This window comes from Pleurodeles waltl, chromosome 1_1 (assembly GCF_031143425.1).
Source record: "Pleurodeles waltl isolate 20211129_DDA chromosome 1_1, aPleWal1.hap1.20221129, whole genome shotgun sequence".
NCBI lineage: Eukaryota > Metazoa > Chordata > Amphibia > Caudata > Salamandridae > Pleurodeles > Pleurodeles waltl.
In genome coordinates this window covers 129,852,325-129,873,987 of record NC_090436.1, presented here as the reverse complement: position 1 = coordinate 129,873,987, position 21,663 = coordinate 129,852,325, and the positions used below count along the sequence as shown (strand labels likewise).

Here is a 21,663-nt window from a genome sequence, read left to right as displayed (position 1 = left end):
ATCGAGGTCTCTCAATCTTATTCGGTAACTCACGTACACCAACGCCTGGAATATTAACAACAGCATTTAGTGCACCACTCAAGCAGTAACTATATTTAGAAGGGAATCCTGTAGGAAATGGCGTGCCATCAGCCGTAGCTTTTATGGCAGCCGAAATCTCTATGTCTGGTTTTGAACTCGAACGAGTTACCGCGGCTACAGTGGCGATAGCCACTGCCGACTTTGCAGCCTCATCAGCCAAAGTATTCCCAGCAACGTGTATTCCAACGCGCTGGTGTCCAAGTGTATGTACAACATGGACTTTAGGAAGCGTTTCTTTCAGACCCGCAACCTTACCCCACAACAATTTATATTTAATGGTGTTGCCTTTAGAATCTCTGAACCCATTCATTTTCCAATAATGCAGATATTCATTGAAGGATTGCACACAGTAGTAGGAGTCACAGACCAGCAAGGTCAATATCGCCGGCTCTGCATGCTCCAACGCTAACAAAAGAGCTTTGAGCTCAGCCAGCTGCGCCGTGCAATCTCCCAATGTTTTAGTATAAGTATGTCGGGGGCAGAAGACTCCCCCCTCCATAGTCCCGCTCACCAGCGCACATGCAGCCGAATACTGTTGTTTAGTCCCAACCGCCGGTTGCGCAGACCCATCGGTATACATGACCACTTCATATTGGTCAATAGGTAATGTGCCAGCAGGAACCGGGTACTCTATTTCATATTGAAGAAATTCTTGAGTCTGCAGCTTAGGGTCAAATATGTAATCCACATCAGTGGCCGTCAAAGACGTAGCCCATTGTATCCACCGCGGGTGTAAAGCTTTCGAATTAGGAACACTTGCTTTTGTAACAGCCTCCAAGGCCGGAATTGGGGAAACGACAATAATGCGTTGGCCCTGGGCTAGCGGTCTTTCTTTGATCACAGCCATCTGTACTGCAGTGAGAATTTTCTCAGTCTGTGCAAAACGTTGTTCTGCAGCAGAATACAAGTGGGACTTGTATGCTATCGGGACTGTCTCCCCTTCATTAAAGGTGACATACGTAAATCCAAGAGCCCCAGGAATCACCCTGATGACCAAATGAGTTTTATTGTCCCGCGTGTGTAAATGTTTAACCGCTAAGAGATCATTCTGCAGCTCTCACAGTATGTGTGTATGCTCAATCGTCCAAAATCTACTTGAAAAATTCGGGCGAATCAGTTCATATAAGGGTTTTATACGTGTAGCATAATCAGGAATGTAAGTTCTGCCAAAATTCAGAAGACTGGAGCTTCCGAACCGTATTAGGAGGCTGCAGTAAAGCACATTTCTCCAAAAAATGTGGCGCCAGGCTCTTGCCCTCACTCGATAACTCATATCCCAGGAAAATAACACTGAGGAAGGCAATCTTCGATTTCTTAAAATTAAACTTATAACCAATATCAGCAAAACCCACAACAATGCGCGATACGCGACTGAGATGTTGTAGAATCTCATCGTCCGTCAAATAAATGTCATCAACATATGATAACGCCTCAGGGTCCAACTCGTGCAGAAGTTCAGTCACACGAGCCGAGAACAGTCCTGGGCTATTCTTATACCCCTGAGGTAAACGACAAAACTTTTTCTGAGAGCCAAACGCACTGAAACCGGTATAGTCCCGACTTTCGGGTGCTATATTCTGGCAGAAAAATCCATTCGAGATATCCAATGTTGTTTTGTATTTTTTACGCACTATATTATTCATAAGCGCAGCGCTATGTGAATTCTGTATAGCATATGTGCGTGTATGACTATTCAAATGTCTGTAATCCACCACTATCCTATAGGAATGGTCCGGTTTAGCAACCGGAAATAAGGGATTATTCATCGGCGAGACACAAGGCTCAATCACACCTTGGTACTCCAATTGTGTAAGAATTTTCCGAACCGATGCCCTTGCTTCAAATTTAATAGGATATTGCGGCTGTGGCTGAGGTTCTCCTTTAATGGGAATGACATGATAAGGTGATTGTTTATCCCACCCCACATTATTTCTATATAGGGCGGGGGCTTGTGCTAGAGCCCATGATTTACCATATGACTCCGCTAGTTCTCTCGGAACAAGTGGTGAAAAGGAAGGCGCAATAACCTCCTCCCCAACTGGACAGTCGCGAACAAAGTCAGGTGGCCAATCTTGTTCGGCCAACAGGACATCATATGATTTCACCATATGGTCCCAAAAGATGGCGTGTACAACGCGGTCAATGTCCCCTTCTAATCGTAGAGTCACAAGATATACTTGATCAGGATCAGAGACTCGCATATCCGCCGTCTCGACTTGTATGAAGTCATCAGTTGCTTTCGCCTCCAGATGCTCTAGAAGACTCCGGCGAACTATTGTGACCTCTGCCGCGCTGTCTAACAGCGCTAACGCCCATGTCTTGTTCGTCAAGAGAACTCTCTTCTTGAGCGGCATGTCTAACTGAGACTGCTGCCACTTTCTTCTTTTTAAACTGCTGTTTTTGTTGCAGCGGTTTCTCTTCTTGTTTAATAGAAACCTCCGCTGAGCGTTGTGAATCCTGTCTCGGTTTCACGTACTCCGTCCTCCGCTCTGACCGCCCACCTCTCTCACTTCTTTTCTCCGAGGAGTCCTGAAAGGAACGAGATTGGCGCGTATCAGTATATTGATATCTATCAGGCGTCTTCAAAGTATCCCTATTCCTGAGATTATACTTATTTTGTGGGGTCTCCGGTTGCGGAGACTGCCCACCATCTTTCTTAGGTGTTTGCTGATTCTTATCCCAGCGCTTTTTCGCACCCTCAGGTTGCTGTTGCTTAGAATTATCCTTATTATTTTTACCCTGCAATTGTGGTTTCTGCGGTCGAGCCCCTAGGCTATCACGACCAATACTAGAATATGTTTCAGCTATTATTCTCGGAAGTTCCCGCTCCTGATTAATCTGCGGAACGTCCCGAAGACGCATTCGCACTGCTAGTGCTACAGCCTCCCCCTTGAGATTACTCAAAATAATAGAAGAAACCGCGTCAAAATTACCCATCAATTGCATGCCTAAATCCAAGGCAGGGGCAGCCCCATATTCATCCTGAATTTGTTTAAGCACCTCCGGCAAATTAGCCAAAGTCGGTGTACCGTGTGCTGTAGTATAGAGAGCGGCAAACACCGTGCCCCAAGTATTACAAAGATCCACCGTAGGAACCATCCCATACGGCAAACACATCGTCAAAATTCTATGCTTATCCTGAGGTCCCGTATGGGGAAATACTGCTTCCAGCGTATTAATTTTTTGCGCCAGCCAAAATGGAGTCTCCTCACGTTTAGCCGGTACCTTGCCCATTACAGAGTGTACAGTGGCCGGATTTATTCCCGGCACCACCGCATGTGAATGAGCTGGAGCAGCACGCGCTGCATTAGTATTTAATGTCTGCATCACAAACTGAACTAATCGTCTGTACGTTGCAGTTAATTCCACATATAAACGACGCACTTCAGCCACTGCCACATTTGCCACTCCAGGATATGGTGTATATGTAGCCAATAAAGGCCAGGTCGGACCATCATTACTCAACGGACCTAACCGTACTGGTGTTACTGAATGTGGGAGGGCGCCATCAAGCCAATTATGGTGTTCTTGATAAGATAAAGGTATTTCTAAGTATGCATAAGCCCTGTATTGTCCAGGGACATTCGCAACAGTATATTCGTGAAAAGTATTTGTACCCCCATCAGCTGCTGGAAATACGACCCAAGAATAAAAAAGTTCTGATCTATAGGCTGCATGGGCGTCCACCACAAAAGTGACCGGACCCCCCTGGACCGTCAGTCCATGTGCTATCAGATGACCCGTGAGCGGAAATCGCATATTAAGCGGTATATCTACTACAACTGGATTCGCCATTAGTATAACAATAATAGCTCTAGGACAGAGAAGGCACACCAATATCGGGGTATTTCCTTTCAAAGTTCAAGCTTGAACAACCAACCACTAAGTAATAGGATGTACCCAACCTGGGGTGGCGGAAACCCTCAGCCCTACGGACGTCTCCGCATACGGAACCGAGGAGTCAAAATATATACGAGACCGAGAGAGTCAGTCGGACCCAAACATTAGAGCCAGACCAAACGTTGGCGGCGCCATGTCGCGTGGGCTCTCATTATCCTAAATGAGACTACTGGATTTCTAGGCAGCAGGATCGATAACGGTGTGGGGGACTGAGTTTGACCCACGTGTAAGGAACTCTGTCACCCTAAATCCGGTTGTTGCTCCGGCTAACTAGCAGTGCCTCATTTCTCCCACGGGGAAGAAATGATTGGGCAGCCGAGCGCATGACATCTTTGGAACTTCTCAGGGAAGTCGTGGTCACTCAGATCCAAACCAACTCTCTCATTCACAATATGGTCTCATATACAAATGACAAAGACAGTATAAGTTTTATATAATGTTTTAATAAAACGACTGTATTTTAGATATTAAGGCGTGAGCCGCAATAACCAGAACAATACAACATAGTAGGATTGATATAGTAACCAGGAGAGTAAAACATAGAAATAAAGCTATCATAATTCCTAACCGTTTCTACTCTCCCTCTGCTTGTTCTATTTAGAGCACAGCATGTTAAGCTTTCAGCTTGCCTTTCTGTATCACTAGGGAGACGGACACACTCATACCTGAGCAAAGGCCTGTGATCTGGTTCAGCATCTGCAACGAGGCAGTCAGCGTCTAGTTGTGGTTCCCTGGTCGGAATCTCCCTCTTGATGTATTGGGACAAGGAAGTGATTTTATAACTAACATGTCATCGTGATCACAAAATGTTCCTGCGCAGGAATGGCAAGTCTAGACTCCTACCACGTCTATCGGCAATGTACCAGACTGTATCCTTGACTAAAGCACAGAGTGAATATGTTATGAAGAACTCCAGTGCTGAAGTAGGCAAAACAGTGTGATATGAATAAAAAACAACACCGTAGAACTGGCTATTCTGTAAAATAACAGTACGAAGCCTAATAGAAAGCATTTAGAGTAAAGTGCACAGAGGCTCTAAGCTGTTAGCAAATGAATAAAATATATTTAGGGCAAAGTGCACAGAGGCCTAAGGCCTGAAGCTAATGCGCAAAATATACGTAAAACTGACCACACTACAATTTGATTTACATTACAGTGACAAGCAGATTGAACATCTTGCTCAGAGTAACATATGCATAATACCGAGCCTATTTAATGAGAACATGTACTCAGACCATTTTAAAATGGACTATCATACCTCAGCTGCCTGGATTCTAGAAACAGCATCACTTCTTTTTTGTTCAAGAAACTGCAAGGTATTAGCGCGGGAAGCTATTTTCTCTTCTTGGGCTGCACATTGTTTTTCAGCTTCTAACAAGTCTCTGTGGATAGGAAATGGATAAAAACTTTTGTGTGTTACCAATTTTTCTTACAGATGCAAGATTTCAAAGTTTTGCAATTTATTGTGTGAACTTCTGAAAGGATAACACTGGTTATACTAGAAAGAAACGCAGCACAGATGGGGGCCCCTTCTGGAAACTGTCACTAAGCAAACAGAGTTCCTAGGCAGTATCATAAATGGGTGCACGTAGGCAAAGGGCACACATTCTCAGTTTGTACAAGAGCTGCAGGAGAAACACTGTACTAGGTTTCTAAGCTTTGCTTCTGCTGCTCAGACAGTTTCCATGTTAACTGTAAGATAGTGCAGGGCCTCAAGAACAGATATATAGTTCTGCTCTGGAACCAGCACACCCGTTCATGATACTGCCCGGTACTATTATCACACTGCTTAACCCAGATCTTGCATGCCATTGCCCACGAAGAGTGTGCATATTGTTTAGTCCTGTTTAAATACCTACCAGATCTATCACTTGTAGAGACTAGGAGCTGAAGGAAGCACTGACACTTTCTCAAAGTTTATAATATTTGTTTCTATCAAATCCAATTACACTCTTTTATCATTATAAGCAGATATGGCTATGAGTGTTATTTTTTTTTTTTTGTTGAAGTTTCTGCAAGTACCTTAATATTTAGTGTAATTAATTTTCTACAAATGGGACATTTCTTGAAATATTCCTTAAGGGTCGTGCCTACACAGCCAAAATTAGAAATGCGTATCAGTTTGATGGTCAGGTTTTCAGCATACTGAATGTTAGGTTTCTTGACTAAAAGAAATTATAATTTTAGTGTAGGTGGAATTATACAGTCTAATGGGTTGAGGATACATCAAGCACCTTCTTTTAGGAAAAATAATTCAATCACAATTAAATCTATTAAAACGAGGAGGTGGGATTGTACTGCTAACTTGGAGGGAAGATAAAGTAACTAAAAAAATCATTATGAAAGACCAGTAACTTGTCCTTATAAGCGGTTTTTCCAACAGTTTTCTCATATTTGAATAGATGCCTTAACAATACTATCATAGGAGACTGAGGGAAAGTTCAGCCTATTCAAATCTTATAGAACTACCTTGGCAAAATGAACTTCATTTCTTGACTACAAATCTAGACAATGATGCTTTGTAAGTGTATGCAAGGATGGCCATTGTCTCAACCTCACAAATCTGGAATACAGGTATTCTTCTAGCCAACACAGATGTAGCCACTTTAGCAATGATAGCCAGACTTCAAAACCTTTTCTTTTAATGTTGCAGATGCTCAGCAGATTGTGAAACACCATATGATTGAAAATTGTACGTTTTGTATTGCCTTCCCCTATTTGTCACCAGTAAAACCAAAGGTAGGTATTAATCAAGTCTGAATTATCAGCTCTACCTTATCTGCTGCAACAAAAGGGTTGGATATGTGCCCCCACAACTCACAATAGACCACTGCCATCTCCAAACATTTGTCAAATCACATTTGCGAACGGCTTACCACCTCCTTTGAGTTAATGGAAAAATATTACATGTAAACCGGATATTGGTTGGTAAACATTAATACATACCATAAGGAACTGATATTTGGAAGGAATGCCTTTAATAAGCCCCTCCTAAATAACAATTGCTAATGGTTTGCTAAACCTTTTAAAGATTTGGAAAATATTTTCCGAATTGGCAACTGGGTTTTGTGCATTTAATAAAGGGTTTTAGAGGTTCCAACACCTCAGATTCATCAAATTTGAATGTTTGTGAATGCTAAAACCCTCTGTAGATGAAGCCCATAATGCTGAAACAAATTTGACATTTGCAGCCTAAAACAGTTAAACCTGTAACATGTCTTATGGTGTTCTATGTCCTTTTGGATTCATATCACAAGTACAAATATTAGCACACATTCTATTGCCATGGTTTTGTTTTCCTACAACAATTAGCAGAGCCGGGACAACTTAAGCCTAGCAGGGTGGAACTTTTGCAGATTTCATATTCGTATCCTTCCATGTCAAGATAGAAATTAAAGTGAGCATCTTTGAGTGGTTCCCGTATTTTTTTTTTTAAGACGTATTCCTACTGGTATTGTAGACTCTGAGTACTGAAAGACTGCTTAAAGCATATGCATGTGCTCTGGCCCCTCTCCTCCTAAAATGTAAAAGATAACCCAAATGTAACCTTTTATTATTTCCACAGTACTATGGTATACAAGAGTGCATCTTTGGTGCTAAAATTATTTAAATGCTTTGTATCTAGGAATTGATAAGTATTTGCTGCAAAGAAGTCAGTAAATTCAAAATCAAGCTGGGAGACTTCCCTTATCAGCACCCCATTTTTCCACTGCCAGACCAATCCACACTGAACTCCACTGGTTGCCTTTTCATAGAAGGATTTGATTCAAAATACATTGTGTGGTTCATAAATATCTTTATGGTAATATCTTTCTTGCTGATAAAGGTAACCTGGTACTTTCATGCACGCAGATTTTGATCAACCTTATTAAATCTTTTGGTCCTCAGACCACCTATCAAATCCTCTACCCTTTTGTAACATCTAATGGCGCGGAAAATCTAAGCCTGGGCCTCCCAGCCCTATCTAGCATGCATGTGACATTGGAACCAAAAATTCCATAGCTCTCCTCCTTTGTAGAAATAAAAAACTTAAGACCATTCTCTTTCTGGAATACCTTCTCACACCTAGCATTGGTCTTCCTTTAAGGACAGCACCAAAAACATATGTGTTAATGTATCGCTCCATAAATACTTTTAACATAACACATACTGCTCACCTTGTTAAGGCTTGTAAAAACAAAATAATTATTCCCGAAATGTCCCATTGACGTCCTTCCTCGAGTGGAGCTCCTGGGCCGCTCAAAAAAGGAAGTGCGTGTGGGAAGGTGGTCGCTGGTGGGATTGGGCATCCTTCTAGCCAAATGGGACATTGCTGGAGCCTGGAGTGCGGCTAACCCTCCATTAATATTAGCTTGGTGTAAAGGAAAAGACTGGTGCGCCAAACCTGAAGCACCAATGTATACAGCCAGAGGATACACTTGCCACAAGCATAAGAAGAATACAAGATGATCTGGGGTCGATGGCAGGCATACTAAGGACTACAATGATAAACATATTGTAATGCAAGATTTAGCCTCTACTAAAGCTTTACCAGACCAATTGTACTGTTTGTTTTTCTTTATTTACTCTCGCAAATAAAACACAAATTTGTATACTCACTCTTTTAGAGATTTTTCTAATGCCAGCGCCTCTGTAAACTTCTTCTTCATATTGAGGATTTCATACTCCATTGAATGATTTTTATTTTCAACTTCATGAAGTTTGGAGGATAAATCATTGATTTCCAGCATAAAACTAATGATACAAAAAACATTTCAAAATGTGGCTTTCTTTCTTTATTCAAAAACATTTAATACTGTCATTCACCATGAAGGCTACACGTTTTACTAGTGAGTCAGAATACATTTCTTGTTGGAGGGTTAATTTGAGCTTTAGCCAATTTTTACTAATTCATGGAAAGGCATCTGCAAAAAAAATATTCTGGCACCACTTTTTAGAACATGCCACTTTTATTCCAGAAATAATAACAATACCTCATACTTTTATTAATTTTGTGCCGAATTTCATGTGGATCATGTCTACTGTAGATGTAAGTAACATTTTAAAAGCTAAATTCCACTAATAATGCAGTTGATTACATATTTCTCGAATAAACTGGATTTTCACGGGGAAATGCGACTCATGCAAATGGTCACGCCACAGTCAAGCAGACACAGAGGACGAGGAGACACAAGACGCGGAGGGGGAAGAGGAAGAAACAACAACATCAGAACTAGAGAATGGTCGCATTGTTGACAATTCTAACATCATTGTCAATATTTCAAAATTTTATTTTACGCACAATCAATCACGTACTCTCAATTTGGATCTCAGTTTCTGTCCTAATGTTCATTGGGATTATGTCAATACCAGAATTGAATTATATAAATTCACACGCAAATTATGTCTAATTAAATATTTTTTCAGCAAAGTACAATTAAGACAATCTGTATGTAATACTAATGTGGTTGGACACTCAGGATTCAATATTAAGGATATTCCTGATTTGGTTGAAATTGGTGAATTAACTATTTCTGATGATGTGACAAATGATAACATTTGTACTGATATTGACATCCTGAAGAATATGGGCTTCAAAGTCGATCATACTCTCAATAGTTCTCTAAAACCTTCCAACAGATTTAATCCACAATTACCCAGCGGTAATCTGACACATTCTATGAGTTAGTGGTTGATGACATTGACAAATATCGCAGTAAATGGAAATCCAAGAGATCTAAGAGGGCTAATTTCTCTGCTTTAGATTGGAATGATTTAAATGCCTTTAAATCCAATACTGCTATAGTGATTAAGCCCTCTGACAAAGTGGCAACATTGTAATTATGGATGTAGCCAGTTACATAAAGGAAGCACATCGCCAGTTGTCTAATAGGGAACATTATGAAAAATGACGTACTAATCCGACTGCTCAATATCAGCTGAGTTACTGGAAGATGTTGGATAGTTGGCATGAGGATTGTCTTATTGATCAAGAGGAATATATGTACTTAAAGGTGGAGTTTCCTAAAATTCCCTGTATTTATCTTCTACCTAAGATTCACAAAAACAAGAAAAATACTCCGGGCCGACCTATTGTAAGTATGAATTCATCTCTGTTAGAGAACACTTCACGTTAATTGGATCTCTTTCTGTGCCCCTATGTGATTGCATTACCATCTTACCTGCGGGATACTAACGATTTTTTTATCTAAACAAAGTACATGATATTCTTTGGCAACCAAATTATCTTCTGGTTACGATGGATGTGACCTCCTTATATATGTCCATCATGCATGATTATGGCATTCAGGCCTGTAAATATTTTCTAGGCACCCGTAAGATCGAATTTTTACAACATACTAACATGCTTTTAGCTATGCTAAAATATTGTCTTACCCACAATGTCTTCCTGTTTGACAATGAGTATTACCTCCAAAAACAGGGTTAGGTACAATTACTATCTTTTTCTTATTTGGGATGGCGGTGAACAGCTTCTCTTGGAATACATCAGTGCACTTAATAACAAGCTTAACATCCACCTAGATTTGAAATACCGTACACACACTATTGAATTTTTAGATGTCCTGCTAACTATAAATAATGATATGTTGCAGACCTCTATTTATCGCAAATCAACTGCCCGTAATTCTATATTACATGGGAACCCCAAAGCTTTGAAATGGACTATTCCGTATGACATTTGGGCAGGTCAGCGTGATGGTGATTTGGTTCTGACTTTATTATCATGGATTGATTTTTTCCAAATAAATTGCTGACAGTGGATTGACATTGAAAGATTTTTCTTTCTTTTTGGATGTATTTTTCTCCTCATCAAATACGATCCCTGTGGCATTGTGCAGCCGTCCGGTGTTTTCTTGTATTCACGAGTTCAAAATATATATATATATATATAGGTTCAACATCCACCTAGATTTGAAATACCGTACACACACTATTGAATTTTTAGATGTCCTGCTAACTATAAATAATGATATGTTGCAGACCTCTATTTATCGCAAATCAACTGCCCGTAATTCTATATTACATGGGAACCCCAAAGCTTTGAAATGGACTATTCCGTATGACATTTGGGCAGGTCAGCGTGATGGTGATTTGGTTCTGACTTTATTATCATGGATTGATTTTTTCCAAATAAATTGCTGACAGTGGATTGACATTGAAAGATTTTTCTTTCTTTTTGGATGTATTTTTCTCCTCATCAAATACGATCCCTGTGGCATTGTGCAGCCGTCGGTGTTTTCTTGTATTCACGAGTTCAAAATATATATATATATATATATATATATATATATATACTGTATATATGTGTGAAACGAGTCCACCAACCGGTTGTAAATTAATCTCATTTATTTGCAGAGAATACATCATCAACCATGACACATTTTGACCCCCTCAGGGTCTTAATTATATATAAATGCAGAGTGGTCAGTTGCTCTATTTTTAAACATAAGGTGCATAAACACTAAAGAGAGACTTCAAATGGATTAGGTCAACCACAATGACAACTGAGTTGTAATGGCACATTAAACTAAATACCATGGTAATCAGTGAATATTTGTAGTAATTAGTACTTTAATTTAAGTGAAATGGAAATACTTCTGATAATTAGTACTAACAAAGTCATTGTCACCGATAAACCACATGATAATCTGCGGACCACAGTACTCATAATGCATTGCAATTGCACAGTTCTACCATCCACTGCGTCCTTCCATATTGACCCTCTGCAGAATCTCACATCTTCCATTAACCCCTTCGCTGCCAGGCCTTTTCCCCCTCCTGTGCCGAGCCTTTTTTTTGGCTATTTGACGCAGTTCATAACTTTTTGTTCACATAAGCTACCCACGCCAAATTTGCGTCCTTTTTTTCCAACATCCTAGGGATTCTAGAGGTACCCAGACTTTGTGGGTTCCCCAGAAGGAGGCCAAGAAATTAGCCAAAAAACAGTGAAAATTTCGTTTTTTTCAAAAAAATGGGAAAAATGGGCTGCAGAAGAAGGCTTGTGGTATTTCCCCCGAAAAGGGCATCAACAAAGGGTTTGCGGTGCTAAAATCACCAGCTTCCCGGCTTTCAGGAACAGGCAGACTTGAATCAGAAAATCCAATTTTTCAACACAATTTTGGCCTTTTACTGGGACATACCCCATTTTTACGATTTTTTGTGCTTTCAGCCTCCTTCCAGTCAGTGACAGAAATGGGCATGAAACCAACGCTGGATCCCAGAACCCGCAACATTTCTGAAAAGTAGACAAAATTCTGAATTCAGCAAGGGGTAATTTGTGTAGATCCTACAAGGGTTTCCTACAGAAAATAACAACTGAAAAAGAAAAATATTGAAATTGAGGTGAAAAAAACATCACTTTTTCTCTACGTTTTACTCTGTAACTTTTACCTACAAGGTCAGATTTTTTAAAGCAATATACCGTTACGTCTGCTGGACTCTTCTGGTTGTGGGGATATATAGGGCTTGTAGGTTCATCAAGAACTCTAGGTACCCAGAGCCAATAAATGACCTGCACCCTGCAGTGGGTTTTCATTCTATGCCGGGTATACAGCAATTCATTTGCTGAAATATAAAGAGTAAAAAATAGCTATCAAGAAAACCTTTGTATTTCCAAAATGGGCACAAGATAAGGTGTTGAGAAGCAGTGGTTATTTGCACATCTCTGAATTCCGGGGTGCCCATACTAGCATGTGAATTACAGGGCATTTCTCAAATAGACGTCTTTTTTACACACTGTCTTACATTTGGAAGGGAAAAATGTAGAGAAAGACAAGGGGCAATAACACTTGTTTTGCTATTCTATGTTCCCCCAAGTCTCCCGATAAAAATGATACCTCACTTGTGTGGGTAGGCCTAGCGCCCGCGACAGGATATGCCCCAAAACACAACGTGGACACATCACAGAAAACAGAGCTGTTTTTAGCAAAGTGACTACCTGTAGATTTTGGCCTCTAGCTCAGCCGCCACCTAGGGAAACCTACCAAACCTGTGCATTTCTGAAAACTAGAGACCTAGGGGGAACCCAAGATGGGGTGACTTGTGTGGCTCGGACCAGGTTCTGTTACCCAGAATCCTTTGCAAACCTCAAAATTTGGCTAAAAAAACACATGTTCCTCACATTTCTGTGGCAGAAAGTTCTGGAATCTGAGGGGAGCCACAAATTTCCTTCCACCCAGCGTTCCCCCCATGTCTCCCGATGAAAATGATACCTCACTTGTGTGGGTAGGCCTAGCGCCCGCAACCGGAAACGCCCCAAAGCGCAACGTGGACACAGCCACATTTTTGAAGGAAAACAGAGGTGATTTCTGCAAAGTGCCTACCTGTAGATTTTGGCCTGTAGCTCAGCCGCCACCTAGGGAAATCTACCAAACCTGTGCATTTCTGAAAACTAGAGACCTAGGGGAATCCAAGATGGGGTGACTTGTGTGGCTCGGACCAGGTTCTGTTACCCAGAATCCTTTGCAAACCTCAAAATTTGGCTAAAAAAAACACATGTTCCTCACATTTCTGTGGCAGAAAGTTCTGGAATCTGAGAGGAGCCACAAATTTCCTTCCACCCAGCGTTCCCCCACGTCTCCCGATAAAAATGATACCTCACTTGTGTGGGTAGGCCTAGCGCCCGCGACAGGAAACGCCCCAAAGCGCAACGTGGACACAGCCAAATTTTTGAAGGAAAACAGAGGTGTTTTTTGCAAAGTGCCTACCTGTAGATTTTGGCCTGTAGCTCAGCCGCCACCTAGGGAAACCTACCAAACCTGTGCATTTCTGAAAACTAGAGACCTAGGGGAATCCAAGATGGGGTGACTTGTGTGGCTCGGACCAGGTTCTGTTTTTTTTTTTTGTAAACAAATTTTATTGCATTTCTTAACGGCAATAAGTAGGAAATTCAACACTTGTGAGTACATAGCAATAAAAAAATAAAAAACAACGTTCACATACTCACAAGTCCAGTGATCTCCAACCCACTCATTCCCACTTAATTAGCATTCTATTGTCATGTTATCTACCCTACTCCCCATCCCTCAACCTCCCCAACTGCACCCTCCCCCCAGTGATGATACTAGTAGTATGCCTAGATTGTCGTTTTGTGTGTAGATGTGATATGAAGGAGTCAGTCCTCTGCTCTTAACGTGCTCGTGGTTCTCCGAATAGCCTACACCTAGAATCTCACCTCTGGGTCATCTTGCACTGCAACTATTTGTTGGGACTATTGACAGTTTCAAAATGGCATCCTATCACCCTTCGTTTAGGGGGACTGGTTCTACCCGGCTTTCTTCTTTAAAGGAATCAAGTATTGCATCCCAGCACTGTGCCGCCCCCAGGGGCCGCCTACCCCTTCTCTCCTCACTATGAAGGGCAGAGCTCTCAGATCCAGCCCATCTAATTAGCTCTCTGGACCATTGGGACAATCTTGGTCCAATCGGCTTTTTCCAGGATATCGCTATTTCCCTCTTGCCCAACACGAAGGCCAGATCCCTGAATCTGTTGGTTATTTTGTACTTAGCCGTGCGTGGAAACCACCCTAGCAAACATTGCCCTATCGTGCAAGGGGCTTCTCTTCCCATTGCTCCAGACACCAGTCTACACACCCCTGCCCAAAATCCCTCCGCAACAGGGCAGTTCCAGAACATATGTCCAAATTCAGCCCTCTCCAACCCGCACCTCGGGCATCCCAATCCCTCCACCCCAAAGTATCTGCTGATCCGTTCAGGAGTAAGATAAGCCCTATGTAGGACATAAAAATTAATCAGCTTAAATCTGGCATTGCGAGTCATCTTAGGGAAACCACCAAGCGTACACTCCCAATCCTCGTCGGATATAGCTGTGCCCAGGTCTACCTCCCAGGACGATTTGAGCTGAGTCAAAGGTGTGGCCATATCCTCCCGAATTCTGTTGTAAAGGTTAGAAACTGCTCTGAAGGCCCCCGAAGAGGTCACCAAATATGTACAGGTTGTTTGTGTTGCGGGCCCCCCAGTTCCTGTTAACCAATGTTTTCTGATACTAGCCGCCACAGAGCCAAATAATAAAAAGTGTCCCCTCTGTAGATTAAATTGTGACCGCAGTGCTTCAAATGACATCAGTGTTCCCTCCCTAAACAGTGCTCCCACCGACTGTATCCCAGCTTCCACCCAGGACCGGAGGCCGCCCCAGTCTCCACGATGAGGTAAAGCCCTTAAGGACATGAGGGGCAGGTCCGGGGAGTAAGGAGCCCTTACGCAAAAATCTCCTCCAACATCGCGCAAGGACCTTAAACTCAGGGGAGTCATTCTTCCCCATACTCGGGTACCCTAGTAACAATTCATATAATCTAGCTTCTGGGGGAGTAAACGCCTTAACCCTCAACCCTGTTGCAGCCCTGCTGGATATCCATTGTGTCAACCATTGAAGTTGCGCTGCCAAGTAATAAGCCTCAAAATCCGGGACTGCTAGGCCACCATCTATTGAACGCCTCTGAAGTTTGGACAGAGCAACTCGCTTTCGACTGTCTCCCCAGATAAATGCTATGACAATGGTCTCCAGTTCTGTAAATATGGCCTTAGGGACCCATACCGGCAGGACTGTGAAATAATACAGGAGACGAGGCAGTACCACCATCTTAAGGATGGCTACCCTCCCCGCCACAGATAAAGGCAAGGTTTGCCAAAAAGCCATGTTGGATCGGGTAGAACTCAGTGCGCCTCCAATATTGCTGTCGATTATATCCTGTGGGTCGTGAAAAACCTTGACCCCCCAAGTATGAGAGGCATCTTGGAACCCACTGGACATTTCCCATTTCTAATGGAGGCGTTACTGTAGCATTCAAAGGAAACAAGCCAGTCTTACCCCAATTCACCCGTAGCCCAGAAAGCTCGCCAAATTGCGAAAGCAACTGTTGGGCCCGGGGTAGGTCTCTGTATATCGTCTAGGAAAATCAATAGATCGTCTGCATACAACGCTATTTGATGTCTCTTGTCCCCTGCCACTATACCAGGGCCCCCTCTCCCCCCACGCGCCGCCGCCGCCAACGGCTCCATAGCCAGTGCAAACAACAGCGGCGATAGGGGGCATCCCTGTCTGGTACCCCGTTCAACGACATAGGGGTTGGATATGATCCGCCCCGTACGTACTCTAGCAATGGGTTTAGTATACAGCAGTCTGACCCAGGCAATGTATTCCGGTCCCAATCGAAGATGGGACAACACTGTATAAAGGAACGACCACTCCAAGCTGTCAAAGGTCTTTTCTATATCGACTGCGAGGACTCCGGGGGCTGAGCTGGACGATTTTCGATCATTCATGACTGCTATAAATCTGCGTATGTTATCCGCTGTGCTGCGCCCCGAGATGAACCCCGCCTGATCAGTATGAATTAGTGTTGTCATGTGGGGGAGCAGTCTAGTGGCCAGAACCTTACTGAGGATCTTGTAGTCCAGGTTCAGCATGGATAGAGGTCTGTATGCCCCAGCTTCCGTTGGATTTTTCCCTGTTTTAAGCAAGGGTATTATTACTGCCTCCCTCGCTGTTGCCGGTAAGATTCCCCTATCTCTGGCAGATTGATATAGAATCTCGAGTCTAGGAGCTAACTGATCTATATATGCGGCATAGAATTCGATGGGAAGACCATCTGTACCCGGAGTCTTTCCCCTCGATAGCTCACTAATGGCCTTCCGAATCTCTGGCTGTGTAATGGGGCCCTCAAGTTGTGGTGTAGCATCTGGCGGTAGTGTCTGCAACTGCAGTCCAGATACATAATTATCGATAGAGCTACCGTCTGTACAGAGAGTGCTTTTATATAATCGTTCATAAAAGGCCATCAGGTGAGAGTTAATTTTCTCCTGCCCGTAAAGGGAATTCCCATCCTCCGAGATCATTTCCAGGATGGGCGACGTCTTATGTGTTTGCGATACCACCCAAGCTAACATCCGACCTGCTTTGTCTCTCTCCTCATGTGCCCGTGTAATATAGTTTTGGTAGTCAAAACATCTAAGGCGCTCCACACAGTCAGCCACCGTTGTTCTAAGCTCTAAGATAGAAGGCTGAAGGAGCGGGTTTTCAGGCCTTTTTTTCTCCATCTCCCGCAGTTCACTCTCTGCTTTTTCAGTATCCCTAAGTAAAGACCTTCGGACCCCCACAGCACCCGCAATACAGCGCCCTCGCACTACCACCTTAAAAGCGTCCCATTCAATCAATGGGTTATTTGTCAAAGCCTCATTATCTGTAAAGTAATGGACAATATGCTGTCTTAGCTCTTCCTGAAAGGGTTTGTCTTCTAGGGATTCAACCTTCAGCCGCCAGGTGGGGATGCGGGAAGGGGGTGAACCCCAGCCTATCTCCAATAAAAGAGGATTATGATCGGAGATAGTGCGGGACAGGTATTCAACATTATGCACTCGAGGGGAAATGTCTGGCGAGCAGAAAAACACATCTAAACGGACATGGAGCTCGTGCCAAGGGGAGAAGAAGGAATAATCTCTGGCCCCCGGGTGCAGCTTTCTCCAGACATCCACAAGTCCCCAACTCGCCTGCCAGGAAGAAAATAATCTTGCTACTCTCATCAAAGGAGAATCGTGTAACGGGGGGTGGGAACGATCTCTAGAAGGATCGGCCACACAATTAAAATCGCCCCCCATCACGAGGGGGAACTGCATATAGGCGGCCAAGTGGCCCGATAAGCGAGTGAAGAACTCCCCCTGATCCCCGTTCGGGGCATAGACATTAATCAACGCCAGATCCCTTCCCTCCAATCGCCCTCGGATTGCTACAAAACGACCCTCCGGGGCTATAAGCTTGTCCAAATGTTGGAATGGGACCCCAGCTCCGATCCATATCAAAGTACCCCTGGCAAATGCAGAATAAGAGGTATAGTATGTCTGGCCTCTCCACCTTTTCTGCAGAGCAAGCCCTTCAGACTGGGTTAAGTGTGTTTCTTGAAGCAGCGCAATCTGAATCCCCCTCCGCTTCAAATGAGAAAATACCTTATATCTTTTAGCCATTGTGTGCATACCCCGTACATTCCATGATAAAAATGTATAATTGCCTAATGACGCCATAGCTGTGTTTCAAGCCCCATCTGTGTCCAATCCCGTGTAGGGCTAGCATTTACCACTAGGAACCCTGTTCTCACTTCACACACCATCAGTAGATCAGTGATAGATACCCACCATTCATCACTCCCCCTAAACATACCCCAACAATTAACACCCCAACTCCCTCTCCCCAGGACAAAAGTTAAAACAGCTCTCATCCAAACGACTCAAAATCTTAACTAGCTTATTGTAATTGGGGTTACTCCAAGTTCTTCGAAGGAGTGGGCCATCCCACTGATCCCCACTACCGGATTACAGGGTGTCGTAGTACTTGTGGACCCATTTTCTCGCCCATCTGGTGAGGATAACCTCCACGGCAGCAGCCAGAGCTCCCTCCTCACTAAGCACCACGATGTCCGCCACTGGAAACCCTCATTACCAGGACAACTGCCACAAGAGCAGTTTGGCACGAGGGCTTTCATATGATACAGTCAGAGGTGCCCGGAGTTATGACTGGTCCCGATCTGTCGGATACCCGAGAGGACTCTGACTCATGCTCTGAATCAGATGGTTCACAGTTCGCTGTAGACTGCACTTGTGACCCGCGATCCGAGCCGTTCAATGAAGCTGCTGCCTCCATGGCTTTTCGCCTCTCCGTTTGCATCTCCCCATGCGAAGGACTGTTTACAGTACGGGCCGTTTTGTGTTTAGCCTCTCTCTTCCGCCCATGACCGGGGACTTGTTCCGGAGGACCATTCCCCTCTTGTGGAAGCTGGTCAAGCCATTGCCATACCTCTTCCGCCGTAGTGAAAAACTGTGTCCCTTCTTTGGTTACTACTCTAAGTTTTGCCGGGAACATCATGCCATATTGCAGACCTAATTGGCGCAGTTTCTGTTTTGCAGCACTGAAGGTGGCCCTTTGTTTCTGAACTTCCCGGGAAAAGTCTGGGAAAATACGAACCTTGTGGTTGTCCATTGTACGATCCCCTTTGGTTCTGCTTTGATGCAATAGGTAGTCTCTGTCTCGGTAATGGAGCAGCTTGGCTATTATAGGCCTCGGGGGAGTTCCCGGTGGGGGAGGGCGCGCCGGTACTCTATGAGCCCTTTCAATGGCAAAAAAGGGAGAAAGTCCATCGCCCGCTAAGCCCTCTCGAAGCCATCGCTCGAGGAACTCCGCCAGGCCTGTTTGAGGGACACTTTCAGGCATTCCAATCACCCGAATGTTATTGCGCCGTGACCTATTCTCAGCATCTTCTGCTCTTAGTTCTAAGGTCCTAATTCTGGACTCCAGCAGCTTTGTGGCCTTAGTAGAATCCTTGACCTCCGGGAAGAGCTCTTTAAGTTGTCTGTCTGTGGTGGACACCTTTTCAGCCAGGCGGCAGTGATCGTCTCGTAGCACTGTAAAATCCGTGGCTAATGCATCAATTTTCCCCTCCAGTGCTACCCGGGAAGCCGTTATAGCTTGCAGGACATCTTGAAGTGTGGGATCGGTATGTTCACCCCCCGAGGTGTCAATTCTGTGTTCGGGCGTATCTGCCTGTGTCTCAACTGTGGGTCCCTCATTTTGTTCTGTGTCTCTTCGGCGACCGGCTTTACCCATTTTCTGAGGTGTCGCTTCAACAACGACTGTTCAATGGTCATTAAACATTTATTCTTTCATCACAACTCGGTGCCCTGCTCCGCTAGGGGGAACTCCAGTCCTTCATTAATAAATTGCTGTTTCCAGCACACTATGCCCGCGTATGAGATTTATCGCCTCTTGTTACCAGCCATCCTCCTCACTCTAGACTACTGACCATTCCCAAGGGGTATTTCACTCCAGAAGGATGGGCCCCTCACACCCTCCTCCTAGTCAGGGTGTGATCACATCAAGTCCAATTTCTTCACCGGTCATGGGGGGTACCTTCAAGTCTGACTGGCTCTCATCCTGGATTTTGGGATCGCCTGCGCTCTTATGCTCTCAGCACCGCGCAATCGGGGGAATCTCCGCAGCACGGGGTCCTTTGTGCCGCTTCACCGTCCCGTCCGTGAGTCAGGGTGCGATCTCATCCAGCCCGATTACTTCGCTGTTCATGGGGAGAACCTTCAAGTCGGAGTGGCTCTCAACCTGAATTTGGGGGTCTCCTGCGCTCTTGTGCACACAGCGTCGCGTCATCAGGGGGAATCTCCGCAGTACGGGGACTTTTGCGCCGCTTCTCTGTCTCGTCCGAGTTCGCCCCTTCTAACCATTAGCTTCGCCTTTCTCACTCCAGCCCCCCTCCGGCGGACCAAGGAGTTGGGCCGCACCGGAAAAGGCCCCTCGGATCCACCGCGTCTCTCTCAAGCAGTCGTCGCCAAAGGTAGGTTGTCTCTGGAGCCCCAAGAGAGATCCCGGCGCTATCGCCCCTTATCGAGTCCCACCCAATTCAGCCTTAGGGCGCGGGACGCCGCGCTGCGAATGCCCCGCGGTCCCTATCTGGTCTCCGCCGCAATACTGGACCTCTCTGTTCGTCGCTATGAGTCCCCAAAAGTATCTCCTAGTGCACCCTTCGTTCTCTGACTCCCGGGGGGATACACTGGAAGGGAGCAAGAACCTGCCTTTACTGGGTCCTCCGCCTCCAGAAACGCCGTTCAAGTTGCGGCCGCCATCTTCTTTTTTTCTCTTCCTTCCTCGCGGCACTCCGTCGGGCGCTAATTCGGCCCCGAAATTCTCCTTTTTCCGGGGTCGGACCCCGCCAAATGAGTCTCCGGACCCCCCCGACCCTGCTGATCGTCCGTGGGGCATGCAGGGGGTCCACCTCCTTTCAGACTGGACCGGAGTGGGGATCTCTGGTAGGAGCCTCACGGAGAGGCTTCCACTGCCATCGGCGTCAGGCCACGCCCCCCGGACCAGGTTCTGTTACCCAGAATCCTTTGCAAACCTCAAAATGTGGCTAAAAAAACACATGTTCCTCACATTTCTGTGGCAGAAAGTTCTGGAATCTGAGAGGAGCCACAAATTTCCTTCCACCCAGCGTTCCCCCACGTCTCCCGATAAAAATGATACCTCACTTGTGTGGGTAGGCCTAGCGCCCGCGACAGGAAACGCCCCAAAGCGCAACGTGGACACAGCCAAATTTTTGAAGGAAAACAGAGGTGTTTTTTGCAAAGTGCCTACCTGTAGATTTTGGCCTGTAGCTCAGCCGCCACCTAGGGAAACCTACCAAACCTGTGCATTTCTGAAAACTAGAGACCTAGGGGAATCCAAGATGGGGTGACTTGTGTGGCTCGGACCAGGTTCTGTTACCCAGAATCCTTTGCAAACCTCAAAATTTGGCTAAAAAAAACACAAGTTCCTCACATTTCTGTGGCAGAAAGTTCTGGAATCTGAGGGGAGCCACAAATTTCCTTCCACCCAGCGTTCCCCCATGTCTCCCGATGAAAATTATACCTCACTTGTGTGGGTAGGCCTAGCGCCCGCGACCGGAAACGCCCCAAAGCGCAACGTGGACACAGCCAAATTTTTGAAGGAAAACAGAGGTGTTTTCTGCAAAGTGCCTACCTGTAGATTTTGGCCTGTAGCTCAGCCGCCACCTAGGGAAACCTACCAAACCTGTGCATTTCTGAAAACTAGAGACCTAGGGGAATCCAAGATGGGGTGACTTGTGTGGCTCGGACCAGGTTCTGTTACCCAGAATCCTTTGCAAACCTCAAA

The 21,663-nt window shown here is 44.7% G+C and overlaps 1 protein-coding gene across 1 annotated transcript in view; it reads right to left on the bottom strand.

Annotated features, from left to right (window-relative positions):
* HAUS1 (HAUS augmin like complex subunit 1) overlaps positions 1 to 21,663 on the bottom strand; it is a 193,191-nt gene that overhangs the window by 82,874 nt on the left and 88,654 nt on the right. The window contains exons 4-5 of the mRNA XM_069218857.1: positions 8,581 to 8,715; positions 5,240 to 5,363 (exon numbers count right to left, since the gene is read on the bottom strand). Of these exons, the coding sequence (XP_069074958.1) occupies positions 5,240 to 5,363; positions 8,581 to 8,715 (259 nt within the window). The remainder of the gene's footprint in view (positions 1 to 5,239; positions 5,364 to 8,580; positions 8,716 to 21,663) is intronic.